The sequence below is a fragment of the Galleria mellonella genome, unplaced genomic scaffold, assembly GCF_026898425.1.
Source record: "Galleria mellonella isolate WM207_F2 unplaced genomic scaffold, CSIRO_AGI_GalMel_v1 utg223, whole genome shotgun sequence".
Lineage (NCBI taxonomy): Eukaryota > Metazoa > Arthropoda > Insecta > Lepidoptera > Pyralidae > Galleria > Galleria mellonella.
The window spans coordinates 841,767-862,315 of record NW_026442042.1 but is presented as its reverse complement, the minus strand read 5'-3'; the positions used below and the strand labels follow the sequence as shown (position 1 = coordinate 862,315).

Genomic DNA, 20,549 nt, shown 5'->3' with positions numbered 1-20,549 from the left:
TTGATAGGGTATATTGCTAGCAATGGGACTGCTACTCTACAATCGTTTCCTTCCTGGCAAGGGGGGGGGGGGAGGGAGTCTGCTCTCCCTTCCCCCACCTCTCATTCGGATTATTTTAAAAGAATGGAGAGTTAACCGTAACTGTAAACGATATAGGAATATTCCTTGTCAGTTAGATTGGAACTTACTAATCACTAACATTTTATGATTTTGGAAATCTGTAGAACACAATATTTTCCGTTTGTATACTTTTTAACGATTTTTTTATGGATGCCTAAAAACCAGAATTTAAAATAGTTTTTATTACAGGTACCAACTAATCTAGTTAGGACGTTTTCTCATATCATAAATTGTGAAGTAAAATTTTAAGGCACTTTGGATAAAACTTGATCAAATTGAAGTACAAAGGTTTACATTAATTAGGTGTGGTACGAATCGTCATTAGCATGTGTTATATATTAGCATTACAGGAATGGGCTAAGACTGGAGATAAAACAAAAACAATCGAGTATAAAACTTAATGTATAATCATGGTATTTACAGACTTATGTTATATAAAACAAGTAGTTTTATGGCTATCATTAAATATACTTATTACAACATGTCATTAATAATTTACACAATAAGTATTAAAAAATTAAAAGCAACAGTATATAGTTTACTGAAGATAGCAATAATAAACTGTAATAATAGCACAAAAGGATACACACGATATCAATGGAAATAAAAGAGATTCCATAATTTACATCATAATAAAATTATATACAAACGTTATAAAAAGAATGTTTATCGATATAATTGTGGTAGAAACATCCTAACCATAGGTATATAGAACATGTTAAATATGTTTCCTATATGTATATACTTAAGACAATACAAATTAGAAATGAAGTACACCATTATTAACAAATTAAATATTTTATAAATTGTAAAAGCAAAATTTATTTACGTATTAACTGCTTCTGTACGCAGTTTGAATGCATTTGTTCGTAATGTGGTTACAGAATTCGTTAATTACAAATTTCCAGCCTTTTCAGTGACGAACCAATATTTTTCAATAATACAGGTAAAATGCTAATTGCTAGCACCATTTAGCATTGTAAAATGAACCATAGTATCATCTACTTCACGTAAGTAATATAAAACACTATAAAATAAACAGACGTATCACATTCAATTGGTAAAATAAAGTATAAAACTAGATACCATGTGATGTTCGGTAGGAGTCCAACAGCGTGAACGCGTTATACGCATACTGAGAATGAAAACTGAAATTGATATATAACATTGACATTGGCAACAAGTAAGCTAGCTAAAAGAATTTAGTTGAGCCTTAGATCTTTGGAAATCTGAATGTCTTATATTTATAATATACCGATAAACATCTATATTTTACCTTAATATTTTTAATTTCAAATCTAACAAAATCGTTTAGAAAAATAAGTCGTCATTTTGGCTTCCACTTTATTCTATAATGGAATGGTCTCAAAGTAACCATTGTATAAACTTTGCATTAGAATGCTTTTGCAAAATATACTGTACGAAAAGAGGTAAATGAATGAGTTTTACGCGAACCGAATCGTGTAAATATTACATATACATAGTAAAGAACTATATGCAAATTTGCGTTACCGAAATTGACTTCAGCTTTTGACTACTTATTGTACACTATAGTAGTGATATCGTGGCCGAGGTACACTGACGCTGCATTCGGCGCCCGCGTCGCCGGCAAGTCGTTTCTGACATACTAATAAAATGGTGCGAATGCTTTTTAAACGTTGCTAGTAGCAACTTATCACCCATTAAAGTAAGTAAACACGGCGCCAATTGCTATATTTGCGTACAACATTCAGCACACACATTGGTGTCCAATTCGGACACGAACAGCTGTATATCGTTTGGTTTCCGGAAACTCGTAATGGCACCGCTAACGAACGTTTTTATAAAAATCATTTATATTAAACTGATCCCTATCTATGAGTTTACACTATGAAGAAATTACCTAATGTAAAAAATGTTCTCAACATCAAACCGTCGAACAATTAATTTAAACAAACCGACAGTGGTATTATTGCTCATTATTCTACCAAGTAAATTCAAAATATAGTACATAATCACCTCGATGAGAAATAAATACTCAATACACATACAAAATGATCATATAATCTCAGAAGGCGTATATTTATTAATTAACACCTACAGTTTTATTACAGAGTTATCATCATCATTGTTAATATTTATTAATTTAATTCAATAGTTCGTTCAACTTTGAATAACTTACGCTAGAGCTAGGCTAGAGCGACAAGATGATTAACAAGTTGTTCCCGCCGAGGTTGCTCGCGCCGTACAGGATGGACAATATATGTATAAACTATTTATTCGTCTCATGATACATTGAGCGCAATAGTCAGTGAAATATTTGTTATTTAAATATATAACAACAACAGCGATCTATTTGTGAGTTTACTGATCACCGAATCTCTCCCTGTACTGAAGAATCGCATTACTGGACCATGGTAATATTATAGACATACATACTCCTCACGAACATGCCTTCTTAAATATCGTATCTTATTTTACAAATGTTGGATTTTAATTTGGAGCATAGAAAAAATATTTGTATATATAGGTATGAAGTTATGATATCAAGACAATATAACCTGTGATGTTGGTACACTGATAAGACATAGGTGGTATACTAGTGCTAACCGCCGACGATTGAACTTATTTTAGGATAGAATACTAACTGATGTTGAGCAAATATATTGCTGTGCAAGCTTATTAATTACAGGTTAACAAAGTAAATTTAAATTTTACCTAAATATTTCTGATAATATTAAAAATTCTAGTGTTGCCTCGTCTGCCTTAGAAACTCGTCGACTCTGGATTATCAATAGTATAAATTACTCGCTCGAAAATACTCCCAAATTGACAGCTGTTGTAAATAACTTTATCTATATACCAATATAACACCTATTTTCTTACCTCACGAAATAATATTTATTTAATTTAAATGGCTTAAGATTTAATCGAGTAACAAGATTTTATTTTGACATTTTGACGTATTATTTCGTCGATAAAAATAATGAAAATCCGTGGTAGTATCTCATGGATATTTAATAAATTTTATAAAATAAATAGTCTGTACTTCATGTGCAAGGTTGCTTTGATTACGATTTACGAAGACAAAGGAATTTTAAGCTCGCTGTACGCTCCAACAAAGTCTACAGTACTCAAAATTAAATTAATGTAAAGTTTAAATTGTGACTACATAAGATAACGAGTTACGTGTGAAATGAAAATATATCGAATCGAATCTAGCTTAATGACTACGAAGCTAAAAGCTAGCAATATAAGAAAACAAAATCACAAGACTACGAACTTTCTATGTTGGATACGTCTCACATATCAAAATAATTCACTCGTAAATCTCACAGTTCACCGAGCTCGAAAGCTCTCAATCTCCACCACAATACTCAGTATCACTAACCTTTCTCGAAGGTCAATTCAAGAATGTATAGGTACGCTTAAAATACGTCAACTAACATAAAACGATGCCATAATAATAATATAATAATAAATTGTACTCGGCAATAACTACGATATTAGAATAGGTAATTCAAAAAACAAGATTGCACTCACGGTACGCATATACAAAACATAATACGTAACGTCAAAACAGCAGTACAACGCAACTTTAGAATATTCAACACTTTACCGATGCGTTCAGGTAAGTTATTGCATACAAATCTCCCGGGGGCCGGAAGTAGTCAATGTATAAATAACGTTAAAAATCACAGGTGCAGCCACGTTCAGGTGGTTAAAGGAAGATGCATAGCTCCGTCGCGGAGACGACGTGTGGCTCCTGCGGCTCAAGCGCCACACCGCCGCTCGGCGCACTGCCGTCCGCCACCAAGGCACAGCCCTGTCAGCCGTCATGGTCTGTGGAACCTGCGGTACAAGTAATGAACTCGTCTCAGTCAAATGTCCCGACGTCACCTCCACTGCCTCAATACTGACAACTCTCCAAGGCGATATATATATCGGTGGTGTTAATATATATTTACTTTTTAACTCGATTTTGAAGTCTCTCGATTGCTCCTTTAAATAACTAGTCTATGTGATAAATTTTACAAAATAAATATAAAATAGATTGTTTGTATCCGTTCATTTTTCGTAAATTTTTCATCTGACATTCTATATGTCCGAACCAACGTAGTATGCCCTTTCTCATTTTTATACTAAAACTTTTTTTAGAACCACTTCATTTTCGCTATTTCAACTAGAAATTATAAATAAGTTGACAGCCCATCTGATGACGTATAATATTTAAGTAAATGTATGCCCATAGTTGTTTATTTACTTTCCACACTACATAACTATTACTGCACTAATTTGCATCAACACAAAGTAATTTAGTCGTACCTGTCTCGCTCAACAGCCGGAAAAAATTAAGGCTTGAATACAGAAACCATTAATTCGCAATTTTCGTCAATTGTAACTTTCTCCGTTGCTTGAAAATGGTACTTATATTTTCCTTACGTAACATTATTGCTAAAAGTCACGAAGTTGTTACGTTTAAAACGATCATAAATAGTGTTATAACGGCCAATAAAATTTGATATGAACTGAGTATTTATTGATGGTAGTTTCGTGGGGCATTTCGTTCAGTACCACAGTTTTGCCTATTTTTGACGTGAAACATCGATGCGTGATATTGTATTTTCGTATTAATAGTAAGATAGATAAGGCAATATATGTCACAAGGGACTTAACACTTTAGTACTCAAGAGTGGCAACGCTTAAAATATTCCATAGGCGACTCATTCTGTGCTATTCATAATATTGTACATGTTATTATATATGGATTTCCAGTTTTTTTTTTTTATCAGATGGTATGTCAGTTTATTTATTATTTTCCTAATATAATTGTTTATCTAACCTCGTGAGATGCTTGCTCTCCTCATGCACCGCCATTTCAGAACTCTTGAATTCGTTGAGTTCCCGTCGGATGGCGGCCTTGTCCCGCGGCGTGAGGCGTGTCCAGGGCTTGTCAGCACGTCGGTCGTAATCATGCGCCTATGACAGTTTATGATGGATATAATATAAATATGTAATTTTATACACTGTATATTTATAAGATAAAACAAATATTTATTTATTATTAAATATTTATTTATTTATACTTTCATCGTACACAGGGAGACTTTGTACATAAGTCGTTTGCTTGGATACCTCTATACCATTCGTGTTTTTATCGTGAAGCAGTTGTGTTTGCATGGCTGTGTTTCGGTTTGAAGGGTGGGATAAGGCAGTCAATTTACAGGGTACAGAGGAATAACACCTGAGTCCTCAGGAATGGCAACGCATGGGAGGTATCATGGCCGAAACAGTATACTCTGTAATGTCCATGGTACTGCTCATGTCTATAGGCGACGGTTATTACCACTTTCCATCAGGGGGGCCGTCAGCTTGTTTGCCATTTTAAGTTGCATAAAAAAAAAACATTCTAATAATACATACAGAAACATGGCGGTGAAAAGCAAATGTATAAAGGCAAACTTTATTCAAAAGTTCTCTTCCAGTAAACCCAAAATAATAATAAATCAATAATAATTTATTGGTATCCATTGAACAATACAATAATGGGCGTTGAAAAAAATAAGCTAATTGTTTTTAGTAAAATTTTTCGATATATAAAAAAAAATATATACCTGCGTAACTTCTATGTAGTCACTGAACCTAATAATCTTCTTTTCTTTCAGTTCATCTACCGTGGGCCGGAAACTAAGTTTGCGAAGAAGGTATCGCTTCTTTTCTTCTTTCTGCTTCTTCTCTTCAGCAGGGGACTGACCTACAAAATTTTATATATTCATAAAATATTTCATTCATAATTGTTTTATTTATTTTATCCTTAATGCACTACATAATGATACCTCCAGTCAAACTGGTTAAAACTACTCTTTTTCATCCACAAGTTGCCTAGAAGACATCGCACTTACCGATAAGCCTGTCTATTTTTTTCTTAGTGTAATATTTTCGTTTAATTGTTTGTATTTATAATAAGTTTATTAATGTAATCTTATGAAGGAAACAGTAAAGAGCATCTATCTATCTTTATCTCCCAATTATTTATATAATATAATTAATAACCATCCCAAAATTTCAAGTAGCAATGTTTGTATATATTTTGTATAATAATGGAAAATACTTACTTTTTAGTATGTTTCTTTCAACGAGTTCTTCAGCGGTGGGTCGCATCGACAGTCGACGTATCAGGCGTGCTCCTATCGCCTCCCAAGACTCCTGTCGCTCGTGCTCGCTCTGCACCACCAGGATGTTCCTGCGACAAACAATCAACACTATATTGACTGAAATCCTATCACCGTCATTATGCAAAACTGTGCCTAGTTCATAGTGACGTAACTCTCTATATGAGACACTCCGTTAAAACTAACAATATAATTTAATCACTACGCTTGCAAGCGCTCCCGTACTAAGCGGCAATATAAAATTTGTCAATGCTCATGCGGTACCTACTGAAAATGTTTTCATAATATCCGATTTACACACACTTGGCTACACCCCAACACCCTCCAATTAAATAATTAAGGTCACCCATTATTCACACTGCAATTTTTATAAGTACACACGTTCGATACGAAGCGCATCGCATTATCCATGGAAATTTATAAACATAATTGGGCCACTTAAAAAAAGACTCAATGCCAGTGCCAAGACTGAGCTCACAGAAACAGGAAGGAATAATACATCGATAACAATGACTTTGCTTGACGATGTGTACAAAAATAACCCTCCCAGGCGAGTGCTGCCGCTACGCGTTTTAATGACAGCACTGTTAATTAACACCGTGTTGTGGTAACACTACGTAACGTCATGTGTTTTTATAAAATGAGATTAATGCTCTTTTAAACTGACCTCAGAGCTTTCATAATTTAATATATATTCCTATGTGTTATATATTCAGAAACATCACTGCACTGTTTTCAACGCCGAAGGTATGCGAATGATTACAGAATACTTGTGTCTTAACCCTGCTTCATCGAAACTGATAAATAAGCTCGCAAGATTTTCAAGCTAATGATAACTGAGTCATTCAGTTGTGAATAGGTATATTCAGTGGTTGTTCGTCGAAGCTGTTAGTGCGACTTTTTCAGTCGCATTCATTACTAGCCAACCGCTTTGACATGCCTACGTAATATCACAACGCTCTCATTCAAACAAGCATAAATAAAATAAATATGCTCACAACCGTAATGCCAGATGAGGTAATCACAGGCGTATGTACTATCGACTAATTTCTTTCGTATTCGTTCATTTATATTCAGCAAACGCCACGATATCTCATACTGCTGTATTTACTTTACAAAATGCTTTTTTTGCAGGGTTAAAACAAGTGAGTGAACAAATGATTACGTTGCTGCTTTAAATACTCATTTCGCAATATAGAACACAAATATTGCGACTATAGTGTATTGCAGCCAATTTAAATGCGACGCGTTTAAATAATTATATTTTTCAGTCACATAGTATTCTAAAAACTTTAAATTTTCTTCTAATATAATATAATATAGTGATAACATTTACATAACTATGTTTGCTCTCTATCTTTGAGATGCATGGGTGTCTCTGTCCCACTCACATTTCTATTGTGAAGTAGCAAGCTGCTGTGCTTGGTTGCATCAGTATATCGGTATGAAAGGTGGGATACAATAATGAGTTACATAAGGTAAGGAAGTATAACATCATAGTTCTCAGGAATAGCAACGCATGAGAGGTACAACACTAGGTGTTACATTGTAATCTGTAATGTCCTAGGTGTTCATGTCTACAAGCAAAACTTACCGCTTTTTATCAGTTGGACCGATAGCTTATTTGGCATTCAAAATATATAAAAAAATAATATCGTACTTAACGGGGAGCGGTTTTCTACGTCATTTTGTTCTATCCTGTACGTCATCTTTAAAGAACCGACTCTATGTAATGTATTACTAAAAAAACAATACATCCGTTTACGCTTACCTTTAGATTGATAAAGATTATTACCATTTAGAATACAAACTTTTGTGTTTAACTGACATTCTTTTATCGTTCCAGTAATATTAGTTATTTCTCGTCATTTAGCTAATGACGATCAGCAACGATATTAGCTAATAATAGTTGTATTATTTATTCTACACACATAGGTACGTTTAAAGCCATACTAGATCTTTGGAATCTTTGTATCATTAGGCTGACAACTAAAGCTTCCATGATAAATGTATTCTGTTATCAGTATGGCCATTTGTCATATTTTCTATTCAACTTAGAGTGGTACTGGCGAAAGATACTGCGAATTTCCTGGACAGCAAAGCGCATGAACATATCTATCCTAGCGTAACTCCATATAAAAGATAGACTCTCGGCAGTCTGCTATCGGAGGATTCTTGGCTACTTCGGTCATATTGCTCGTCGACAGTCCGACATTCTAGACAAGCTAATGGTTGTGGGCAAGATAGAGGGGAAAAAGACCACGCGAACGATCACCTAGTCGATGGTCGGACCAAGTAACCGCCATTACGGGACATTCAATTGCAGCTGCCCTGTCACAGCATGTGATTCTTCAAAAGGGGGGTAAAGAGGTATCTTCAGGGTCGACAACGCACGCATAATACTTCTGGTATTGCAGGCGTTCATAGGCTATGGTAACCGTCAGTGGACCGTATGCTTGTTTGCCACTTCAGTGGTATAAAAAAAGTAGACATGAATATGGGCATAAGAGAATACATTGTGAGGACTGTGGTCCCCATCATGCCTTGCCATTTCTGAGAACTATGATGTTACGCCTACATACACTGTAAATTCACCACCATATCCCACCTTAAAAACTTCATTGTCCCTGCACAGTAATAATAACTATCCATATTAAAGCAATCCATGCTCGCACCTATTACATTATATAACCCATCAACCATCTACTGCTGAACATTGGCCAGCAGTTGCCACACTTAGCAGAAGGGATAGCAACCGCAATTAGGTTTTAGTGATGTTTTAAGAAAGACGCTGCTGCCCATCCCTGAGCCAATAAATTCCCTTAGTCACCTCTTACGACACCCACGGGAAAGGAAGGGGTGGCCCATTCTATGTCGGAAGCACATGACATCCATTATTGCACGCATTAAATATATCGGTTAAATTTTAACAATTATTGATGTAGAATGATCGTTTTAAGAAAACTGCACTAGATTATACACTTCAAGAACCGTAGTTTTAATTGTGGGAATACAAAATACAACTATCGGTGATATCGTTAAGAGGAGACAACAAATCGATAATAGTTAGGTATGAGGATAGGTACAGTTATTTTTTAAAATAAATATTTCCAGTTAGTTTTAAGTAAAATACAGGATAGAGATAAATTATTTGTTACAACATAAATTCAGTCCTAGAATTACAAAATATTTTGGAGTAAAACATTGCAGCAATACTCTATGTCTCCAGAAGTAGGTGTACATAGTTTTTGTATATTAACAACAGTATCCAACATATTAATATTAAAGTGGAAAGAAAAGATTACTACTAATGCAAATACTAGTACCCATTACTAGTATTCTTGTCAGATCGACCTCCATGGGGTCCCCTGAAAACTATCCCGGTTGTAATTAATTCGCTATAGTAATGCATTAACCAAACTTAAATCTTATCATTTCACCCCACCACTGTTTTTTTAATGGATGATAATGAAATGGTAACCCCGCCTGCGCTAACGGTATACGTTGGCGCGGCACCAGTGAGGGATGATAGGTGAGAATGAAAAGACAGGTCAGATAGCCCATCTTAGTGAACACAAATGGAATTCAGCATGATGGTTTACAGGGGGAGATACGTGAAAAGCGACCTGATAGCGTATATTGCTAACCCCTTTCCCCCGTTCCACCACTGTACACCATTATAGCACAAGTAGGTGTATTATTCCTACTTCATCTATTAAAATAATTACCTGTTAATGAGTTCCTGACGATCGGGCCGCAGCGCCAGTTTAATATTGAGACTTTCTTTGCGGGCGAGCTTAGCGGCGATACGCTCCGACTCGGTGGCGTAGTCGTCGCGATACTCAGCGGCGCCCTCCCATGGCCGCGCGTTTTCTTTATTCTCCAATGCATTGCCCAACCGCACCGGTCGAGTACTGTACAACACATACAATAAACTAAATACACTTAAAGATTAAAAATATGTTTTTTTTTTTAAAGTAATAGGTTTCTATTAGAACTATATTTATAACATAATATTCATAATTTATATATATTTTGGACACGTATTATATTTATTTATGTTTTTTAGTACAGGGTTACATTATAAAGATTGCATTATATTCTTAATAAACAGTACAAATAAAAAAATCTAATAGGCACCTAACACCTAATTGAGAACTAATAAGCCAAAAAAAGTTAATTTGTTTTAAATATGTAATGTAAATCAAATAAAACAATAGAATTATATAAAACAGTAAAAACAAAATTTGAGAGTACTATTTTAAGTACAATTCGAATTTTGTGAAATTAAAAATACACTTACATGCAACACATAACAACAACATTGTATATGTTTTTACATTTAGCATATTTAATAATGTTTAGTTCTCGGTATGTCGTTTATCGAAATATTATTTGATTATGTACTTATAAAGATCGTACAGATACTTAGTCTTTCTTTATTTACATTGCTCTTAATTGAAATTGGTATTTTGTCTTTCTCTATCGATTTGTCAGCATCGTTATTTTTATTTACAACTTGACTTATTATTCCGGCATTACAGCGGTAATATTTTTATCTCTGGGTGGCGTTATAGGTAGAAATTTATGAAGAGACAAAGCGAAAGAAGTTTTGTGGAATAGGGAACCTTATTATATAAAAAATAATTAGGTAAAAATATTTATTATTGAGAGGCTCCAAAAGCAAAAAATAAAAATAAAACAGCATTTTCGTTTCCAAACTAAAACTAGAATGTATTTTTTTTTTCTATTACTAATATATATTTTTTTATTTAATTTTTAAATGACTTATTTCGATAAAAAGACAGACCAAGATTGTTTACTTAATTATGCCAAATATAAAACAGTTTATAGATTAAAATAACAATTAAAATGCTCATGACACATTTCATTCATCATTCAACAACTTATAACATGGAATGTGATATTTAAGAAACAGAAATAATTAGATACATAAATATAGTAATATTCACTATACGGGTTCGTTGTAGTCCATTAATAGCGTGTTTTGTTACCCGTATGCAGCGTCACATAGTCGAGTGTTAGTAAGTGTTTACATCTATAATGGCGATGGAGTGGACACAGCGATAGTAACATCAAAAGTAATCGATAAAGATAGAGATGATAGTCGGAAGCGTGCAATGCACGATGCATGGTCTAAATGCAAAGCGGACCGTCGGGAGGCCTCTGGGCGAAATGGCATGGCTCGACAACACTGGTATAACGAGTGGGACAGTTACCATATACGGATCCTCGGTTTTGGCGGCGGACGTCTGCTCGCCACCACATTATGGAAATAAATTTATTCACAATTACGCCCACAAAATTATAACCTTTTAATAATGTGTTTATCACACGTTTGTATAACTGTACATATGAGGCTAATTTTTCAAATATGGCATCTATTAGTTTATATTCTAATGTGTATTACAATAAGCAAACTTTATATAGTCTGTTTGTGAACTGAACATCGCTACGAAACAACTTATGATGTACATTGTTTGATGGTATCGCTTTACTAAGGCGTATTACTCTACGGTAGGTACTAATTAATACGTTCCCTTAAACAAAATGTAATAATATTTTTTATAGATGACTATTATTAGCGTTACAGGTTACTGACAACCGGCATATCGAAATATGATCCCAAGGATTATAATATCATTATGTTAAATTCACAAAGGCCTAGTCCAATTCAACCAGTCATACTAGATTGCATTGTAAAGTATATTTTATTCACATTTCATTAAAATATATTTATGACCACATTCTTTCTGGTTACCGAACAGAAACCTGTCACTCTATGCATAGTCTATAAAAAAATAGCACTTTAGATCAAGTATACGCAATCACGCTGCTGGGATCTTAGACTATATACAATGACTATGATGGATACAATGTTGTTTTATATACGACTTGGTGTTATGGTAAAAAAACTTGTGACGGTATACTGACTTGAAGCTGGAATGGTGGTGATCTTGGCGGGGCGCTAGCGGCGTGGCGAGCGGCGTGGCGGCGGGCGAGGCGGAGGGCGCCGGCCGCTTCTTCAGCGCCGACTTGAGAGGCACCGCGTTAAATATCGGCTCCTTAGGTGGGATCTCCTCCACGCGGTTCGTGTCCGCGCTAACTGTGAGAGGTTCGACTTCTTCTTCCTCGTGTTCCTCCTCCTCTTCGGCTGTTATGAAACAAAATTTTTGAAGATTATTATTAATTAGGATTTATCTAAATAAATTGAAAGTTCTATTCTTCCATTCCCGTTTAGAATTTATAATAACGATCACAATGCAGATACGAATTGCATGAAAAATAATTAAAATCGGTTTAAAATATACTGTAAATATATATATATGTCACACGCCCTCTTATGAAAAGTATATGCACAATGAACGATATAACCCGATTGTCTAAAAATACTTGTAGTTACGGCACAGCTTACAAAACCTAAACAGGATGGAAATATAAACATGAATGGAAAGTAATCCTCTTGGGGTACAATTCAAATAGTAAAACTTGAGTCGATTTAGGACGGTTTATTTCCAAGAATTATATTTTAACCTTACATTATATAGATAGATCATCGAGTTTCAAAAACGGGACAACTTTTAGTCAGCTAATTGTCAAATTTGCTGACTAGTTCTTTTTCTCATTTGTTTTTTTTCATCAACAGTGTTTTATATACTTACGAATACAATGTATCTTGACGTATTATTCAATAAATAAAATTAGTATTTACGCATTAAAAAGTTTCGGAAATTATAAGACAAAATAGTATAACTCCTATATTTATTTTGTATAAAAAGTCCAGAGTGGTTCACTTGTAACTATTTATCACGCAAAATTGTATGAAAAAGTTGACCAGCTTTTCTCAAAGCATTTGTATGGAGATACTCTATCTATATAATCTAAGATTTTAACAAACACATATATTAATTTCAATGACTCCATTATATTATGATACTCCATGATTAATAATTGAATTAATAATATAACCAATATCCTTTTACCGCTAAATTTTGTAGGTACCTAAATGACCCACATATAAATTTCGTATCTATTGTAATGACGCAAATAATAATCAATACATATCATATTATAATAAGTAGTCTACGAAATTTATCACTATGATTAACTTTAATCAGTGTTCAAGAACTTGCCGCAATACAATTTATATATAATAATGTAATATTTACCTATTTAGTACTAATGGAAAAAATATTTATTTATTAATACATGAATCCTATTTCTAGGTTATAGTAATTTTAGTAGATGTCAATTTATTTCAAGTTTAAATAACACACAACACTCCTTATTCATAAGCATTCCTGAAGGCTAAAGGTAGAATGACTTGCGTTAGAGGTTCCACTATCGTACTCTAAGTACAAATATAAATTATGCATATTCTTGTTTTAGAACAGAACCACGAAGACGAGTATTTCGTAATCGTAGACCAAAATTACTTTATTCTTTTGTGTCTGCGAAGGCCTTAAGAATCGAGAGCCTTAAGAGAGAAAATTAGTATCACCCCAACCAAGTCACAAAAAATATTGTCACCAGTTTGATAAATTGTTCTGTTAGATTACAATTGCCTGTGTTAGCAAAACTAATATATTTTATACCAATTCGATCTATTGTTTCATTTACACTATGTTTATTTATTCCATTACAAAGAGCTGTTTTTCGCCTCATTCGACTGGTTCTTTGAGAAAAATGTTTAGTTCAATTTAGTTCATTACTCGAGCACTCTCTATTGATTTCAAATTATACTTTTATATTAGTCGATTCGTTAACGTAGTGGTAACTACGGCAGTATAAATAATAGTACTTCAAATTACTATTACCATTTTTTTTATATTGGCACAACACATTGACTCCATAGCTATCTGATAGTAAGTAATTATGAAATATACTGGGGGCCGCTCTACTATTACTCTTCTCTCAAGATGAGCTTACTCCATCACCGCAATAAATTGTCTATGTTAGCGTGGTTGTCCCTTCCAACTTTTTACTTTAATATATGTGACTATATACAGACATACTCTGTTTGTGTTTATGAGTTAACGACTTTAGTAGCGGTTCGTCCATGGAAGTATATTCCTTGGTCGAAAACTTGTAAATATTTTTACTCATACGTTTTTAACTCTTTGGCTTTTGGAGGGGCATGCTATTTTATCATCTAATATATTATTTTAGGTAACATATACCTATTACATTCACAATAACGCGTGTAGAGACGTCATTTGTTTATATAGCAGTGGACCGTTATGTATCACGTTGTTTTTGTATGAAGTATCCAAATGTGCCTTTACATAAGTTTTGGTTTTGTAAAAAGCATTTTAAACGCGTCAATCGCGCTTTTATATTACTAGTAAATAGATAAATAATTTTATAAAATACCATGTCAGTGCTATTACCTAATGGTACACCCGTGCAAAAGTACTAGATTGGTTAGTTTATTTAATACTGTGTACTATATGAGGTAGCTTTTAATTGGCTTACTGTTGTTGTATATATTTAATTATTAAGTTATTATAGATGTAAGGTTCCCTTAATAAAAATAAATAAATAATGCTTCCCTCTTAATAGAAACAATAAGAAAATAATTACTGAATGCCTTCTTTATTTTTTTCTTTGTGAAAGTTTAAGTAAAATAAAATAATTATTAATGTTTAGGCTTAATTATAAAGAAAGGGTATACTTTGGGGCAATAGAGTCTATCCCATTCGTGTTTCAACCGTAAAGCAGTTTGTGTTTGGATGGCTGTGTTTCGGCATAAAGGGTGGGATATGGCAATGAATTTGATATACCCGAGTCCTTAGGAATGGCAACGCATGGGGGGTTTCATGGATGAAACAGTATACTCTATTATGTACATGATACTGTTCATGTCTATAGGCGACGGTTACCACTTTCCATCAGGTGGGCATGTCAGCTTGTTTGCCATTCTAAGTTGTATAAAAAAAAAACTTACAGTCAGAAAGAGGATGTTGTGGAATGGCGAGTTGATGGTGGTGGCGGGTGGGGCTTGGTGAGCTGAACATGGGTGGCGGTGGAATGGGTCCGATTTCCGAGACCGCGATCGGGGGCTCTGGTAGCTCCGACAGCACCAACTGTTCCTCGCTGTCGCCGCCGTGCTCGCCGCCTGCTGCCCCGTAACCGCCTACTGAAAATTAATAATTTTATTATTGGTATATGTTTAATATTTATATTTATACACTTAATTAAATATTCTTACTATCCTGTTAATATTATAAATGTGAAAGTTATTTGGACGTTCATATGTTTATTGCTCAATCACGCTTAAACGACTGAACGGGTCTGAATGATATTTGTTATACTGGTAAGTTCTAATTCTAATTTTAATAATATCTTAACTCTAAAACATAGAAAACTTTATATAATGATTTACGCGGACAAAGCTGCAGGAAATGTCTAGAAATAAAATTTTAAATCTTAATTTAATCGAGGACTTATCTTCGATCTTGATGAAATTAGTATGGTACCAACAAGGGAAAAAAAATCTAAATTGGTTCACAATTAGAGAAGATGTCGAGTAACCTACACCTACACTAAAAGAAAAAAAAAAAAAAAACAAACGAGCAAGAGAACAAAGAAAGGCTAGAATATAAAATCAAGTAACTTTACAAGAACATAAAAACAGCGTACAAAGCTGTTTGCGAATGCAGTCGAGTAATGAAAGTATACTTTTAGAACGGTCGTAGATGCTTTTAGCATTAAACAAAAACTCATTCAGTTTTCGGTGGTAGCCGAAAAAACATACAATGCAAATAAACTCCATCTTTTTAATGTCGGTTAAAAATATCGATCATCTGACACGAGAATCATCGTTTACTTCCTATAGATATATGGCAATAATAGTTTCGACATATGTAACATACCAACATCTCCTTGATAACATATCCGTCGTGGAAGTTTGCCTGCTGTTAAAGAGTTGGGTCGTTCTGGCCTCATCAACTCTCCACCATTTTCCAATTTATCTTTCTTTGGTTCTGAAAAGAAGGAAAATTATTTTTAAGCTTTACTCTTGAACATTTTATAACCACAAGAATAATATTATCATCAATGTGATTTAATACCTAAATCTTAATAATAGAGAAACTTGGACGTCAACATTATACTATTCTTATTCTAGACAAGTCTTTGTGTCAATATAGATTTGTATACATGGAGTATTCATTGTAATTCTTATATGTAAACCAATGTAACATAATATTACCTATGTATACTCATTCTTTATAGTGAGTAAGCTAATATTAACTACATAAAAGATTTATATAAATATTTAATTTTATCTTTATAATTTATAAAAAAAAAATATTAATAGTTTTTTTAGGGCTGTTGTTGTCTATATTTGATTTATATTTTCTCTTATTAATAAGTGAATATTAACAAAATGTATATAATGAGCAGTTACAGAGAGATTTTCGTTTTCATAGTACAATTACGTTTATTTAGTTAAACGCAATGGTAGTATGTGCAAAGTATATACTTATTGTGTTGTGGCTGTGGGATGCGTTCGAGCTGCTCCATGGGCGGCCAAGGCCGCTGTAGGAGTGAATGGATACGCGTGCCACGCGCTCGTCACTGCTCTATTATCTATTATTAGCATCCTCGTTTTACTATAACTATTTAATACGCCAGATAGTTCGAAACGTGCGTCCGTTATCATAAAGCAGACTGTTAAAATCCAACCCAATGTCGTGATCTCATACACTTCTGTAATCAATGTCAATTTAGCGCCATTTATATGGGTTAATTAGTAAATTATGTATAATTAGTAAAATGGGTTAAGTAGTAATTAAATTCCATTCCTAGCGCAGTATTGAATGTGTTAATATATTTATATTGTATATTAGTATTTATCTGTCCATACGCAAGTTAATTGTGAAGTACTGGTAGAGAAATAAAGTCTCTACATACACTACTTTTTTACATATTTTTGTTTTATCAAATTTCAAGTTTAAGTTACAAATATAGGATAAAAACAAAAATTATTATCAGTGGTTTATATCTAAATTAAATAATTGAATAAAAGTTTATATTCACTAGTTTATAGACACTAATTGTATTCAGGTGTAATTTGGATGAAAAGTATGGTCTATTTGTAAATCAAATTCAATTTAAATTTGTGCAGCTCTTTAAAGGTAACTAAGTAAAACATCTAGCCATTTTTACAAACTTATATATTAATGTAAACTGTAAGATAAAATTAGGGTTTTTTCAGCAAAAAAAAGCAACTTCCATCGCAACAGAATTAATATAAGCGGGGCCAACGCAGGAGTAAAACCTATCGATTGCAAAAACAATTTATAGTATTTACTGAATAACAAGAAACCAATCCGAGAGAATCCTAATCTGATATCGTAAACATACACACAAAATAAACAGGAAATTGTGAGATACTTTCTTTGAAGTCATTTAAAAAAAACTAGTTACTCGTAATCTGTGTAGTTTTACAAGTATGTCACCAAAATGTTTCCTTGCATTATACGACCACATTTCGGAGCTATGAAGTGCCCAGTATTCTATGTAGCAACAAATCACCGAGCACCTGGCGGCGCCAGCCTCGCCATTTTCATGACCCACTAAGGCCTTGTTGCTCAAATAGACTTTCGACATAACTACTTCAGGGTTACATTCGTCGATTTATATCCACGTGATAAATCTGTGCTTTCTGAAATTTGCGGAATTCAATTTGCAACTAAACATGGATTAATAGTCGTTAACGATATCAATTATTTAGTAATACCTTATCTATCGTGTATATTATATGTAATGGTCATTAAAATAGTTGTAGATTTTTTTCTAGCCTATTTCCTTTCCTATATTAGATACAGAAGTAAACTTTCTTTAAACATTACCATAGTCTAACTGCGGTTGCCACCCGCCTGCCAAGTGTTACAACTACTAGCAAAACCCTAAAAATAGCGAGAGGGCTATGTTCAGCAGTGGACAGTTAACGGCTGATATGGTGATGATGATGATGATATAAAAGTATGATTTTTTACATAAGTATTATTTTGATAATGGATATTAAAACCAACTTTATACTTTATTTTCAGTATAAATACATATGGATTAAATTCAGAATTCGAATTAGGCACAATGTTTTGTGCCTCGTGTAAAATTTTGCTCGTGTTTGGAGATACAAATCGTTAAGCATAACTATGTCGTGAACATAACTGGCATAGTCAATGTCAGCAGGCGCGAATTTTCATCTCGGATAAGAAGTGTTTATTCAACAGGCGGTCTAAAGAGTGGGGTGCGCGAGCGCGCTCTGTCCGCGGGTCGGGGTGGGCGGGTGGTACTGGATCGATGTAGCCGCCCTTGGCCGCTGCGAGGACATCGCTCGGCCTCGCTGCAGCGTTATGTAACATCCAACAGCCTCCAGACACGTGGAGATCGAACCAATCGAATATCTCACAATCAAATCTCACTAATGTGTAATAAAAATGTTAAATATATATCTAGTTGTCATTTTTAGGTTATCTGTTTTTCTATTATTTATAAACTAAGATTCTGTCGCTTTGTAACTGCGCTCATTTCTTTTTTTTACATAACCTAATTTTTTTATACTATATTTACGAGTATTTTTCAGATATTATATTTTAATGTTTAAATTGATTCCGTCTTGTAGAATATCAAAACATGGCCGTAATTATATTAAAATTTCATTAATTTGTTCTTAAGACATACATAAATAGTAACACATATTGTTATTTTGCTGATATTTTTTTTATATAAAAAATATTTAGTTTCACTGGTAGAACACTCCCTTTAAAGGATGCTAATGATTTTAGGTTTATGATTCGATGCATAATCCAATAAATCACTGCTAAGAAACCCATGGTTTCTCCCAATAAAACGAAGATATTAGCCCACTTTGCTGAGCTAACCAAGCGACATGGTTTTATTTCAAACACTGTTTCTCCATTTAAGAGTTCTCTTGTCAGTGCAACTAATTCATGCATCTTCTTCCAGTCAGCTCTATCCCAGGCCATATTCTTGACCCCCCTATACGACATGATGCTTAATGTTTCCTTTATCTGTCTCATATAGTTATTCCTGGGTCTTCGCCTTTCTCTTTTGCATTCTACTTTTCCTTCTACTTTGCTCTTTAAAAAATCGTCACGTTGTATAAGGTGGCCCAGCATTTTGCCTCTTTTATTCTCTATTGTTTTTAATGTTCGTTTTTCATTCACCCTTTTCAAGATTTCCTCATTTGTTATTTCTTCTGTCCAAACACTGCTATATTGTGTTTTTCTCTTAGATTAATTACAACTACAATAGCCTAAAAAAAATTACATAAGGACATTTTTTTTTTTTATTTATTTCTTAAACTCATTTGTAAATTTAAGAAACTAAAAACAATTCTATATTTTATTTTGGCACATTTACCTTTGGGCATATACATCTGCTTCCGTATTTATTTTGACTATAAATACGAAAGCAGATGTATATAGATTATTTGTTGCAATTAAATAAATAAACTATTCGTTAATTCATTTAATTGCGTATTTTATAATATCGTAATGTATTAGAAAACACAAGGAAATTAATATATCATCCAATAGGTATAGTTTAAAAGTAATTATATTTTAGATGTCAATCATAACATGCATGTTGGTAGAAGGCCGTGGCGATGGAGTCGCGGTGACGTAATGTCCGAGTTATGCCAATAGAGAGAAGGATACCACCAGTAATAGAATCATACAATGTCAAGAGTACGAGATGGACGCGCAGAGCGTTGCGGATTCCATCATGTCGCGTAAAACGACGCGGCTGGTCCGACGGCGACGAGGCGCGACGAGACTCAAACGCGTGCCCACTAACTACGAGCTTGTTATAAATAAATTTAGCAGTTTGAAAAAGAAAACATCTCTGTTGGTACGTTAGGTATTTGGCCTGTTTACACATTTTCAACAAATACTTTATTTTGCGGAGATCACACTCGACATTTGAAAAAAAAAAAATTCTGTCAACAGTTTAGTCATAGTACAAAACAGAATCTCGACAAGGAATTTCTTAAAAAAAAAAGACAATTGTCATCGTTTTAATGCGACTTAACATAATAATTATAAAGATAGAAATCCAGATTGATAGTTTTATAGATTAACCCTAGGGCCCTAAAGTCAAAAGTACCTCTATATCTTCAAAAATTGCATTCCATAATTTTATCTTTGAAATAATAGTTTGTAACAATTTGTTTTCGGGGGGAAAGGGATTGTTAGTAATGGAGACTGAGAATCCTATTGCTAG

At 33.7% G+C, this 20,549-nt stretch overlaps 1 protein-coding gene across 10 annotated transcripts in view; it reads right to left on the bottom strand.

The window, feature by feature from the left end:
• Positions 1 to 509: 509 nt before the first annotated feature.
• LOC113517526 (phosphatase and actin regulator 4) overlaps positions 510 to 20,549 on the bottom strand; it is a 66,435-nt gene continuing 46,395 nt past the window's right edge. For 7 of the 10 annotated variants that reach the window (XM_026902219.3, XM_031912320.2, XM_031912319.2 and 4 more), the window contains 9 exons: positions 16,169 to 16,279; positions 15,241 to 15,432; positions 12,228 to 12,447; positions 11,513 to 11,545; positions 10,001 to 10,186; positions 6,216 to 6,343; positions 5,715 to 5,854; positions 4,943 to 5,079; positions 510 to 3,951 (listed from right to left, as the gene is read on the bottom strand). In XM_026902219.3, the coding sequence (XP_026758020.2) occupies positions 3,936 to 3,951; positions 4,943 to 5,079; positions 5,715 to 5,854; positions 6,216 to 6,343; positions 10,001 to 10,186; positions 11,513 to 11,545; positions 12,228 to 12,447; positions 15,241 to 15,432; positions 16,169 to 16,279 (1,163 nt within the window). In that variant the 3' untranslated portion in view covers positions 510 to 3,935. The remainder of the gene's footprint in view (positions 3,952 to 4,942; positions 5,080 to 5,714; positions 5,855 to 6,215; positions 6,344 to 10,000; positions 10,187 to 11,512; positions 11,546 to 12,227; positions 12,448 to 15,240; positions 15,433 to 16,168; positions 16,280 to 20,549) is intronic. The other 3 variants (XM_052894706.1, XM_052894704.1, XM_052894707.1) reach the window with 2 other exon arrangements.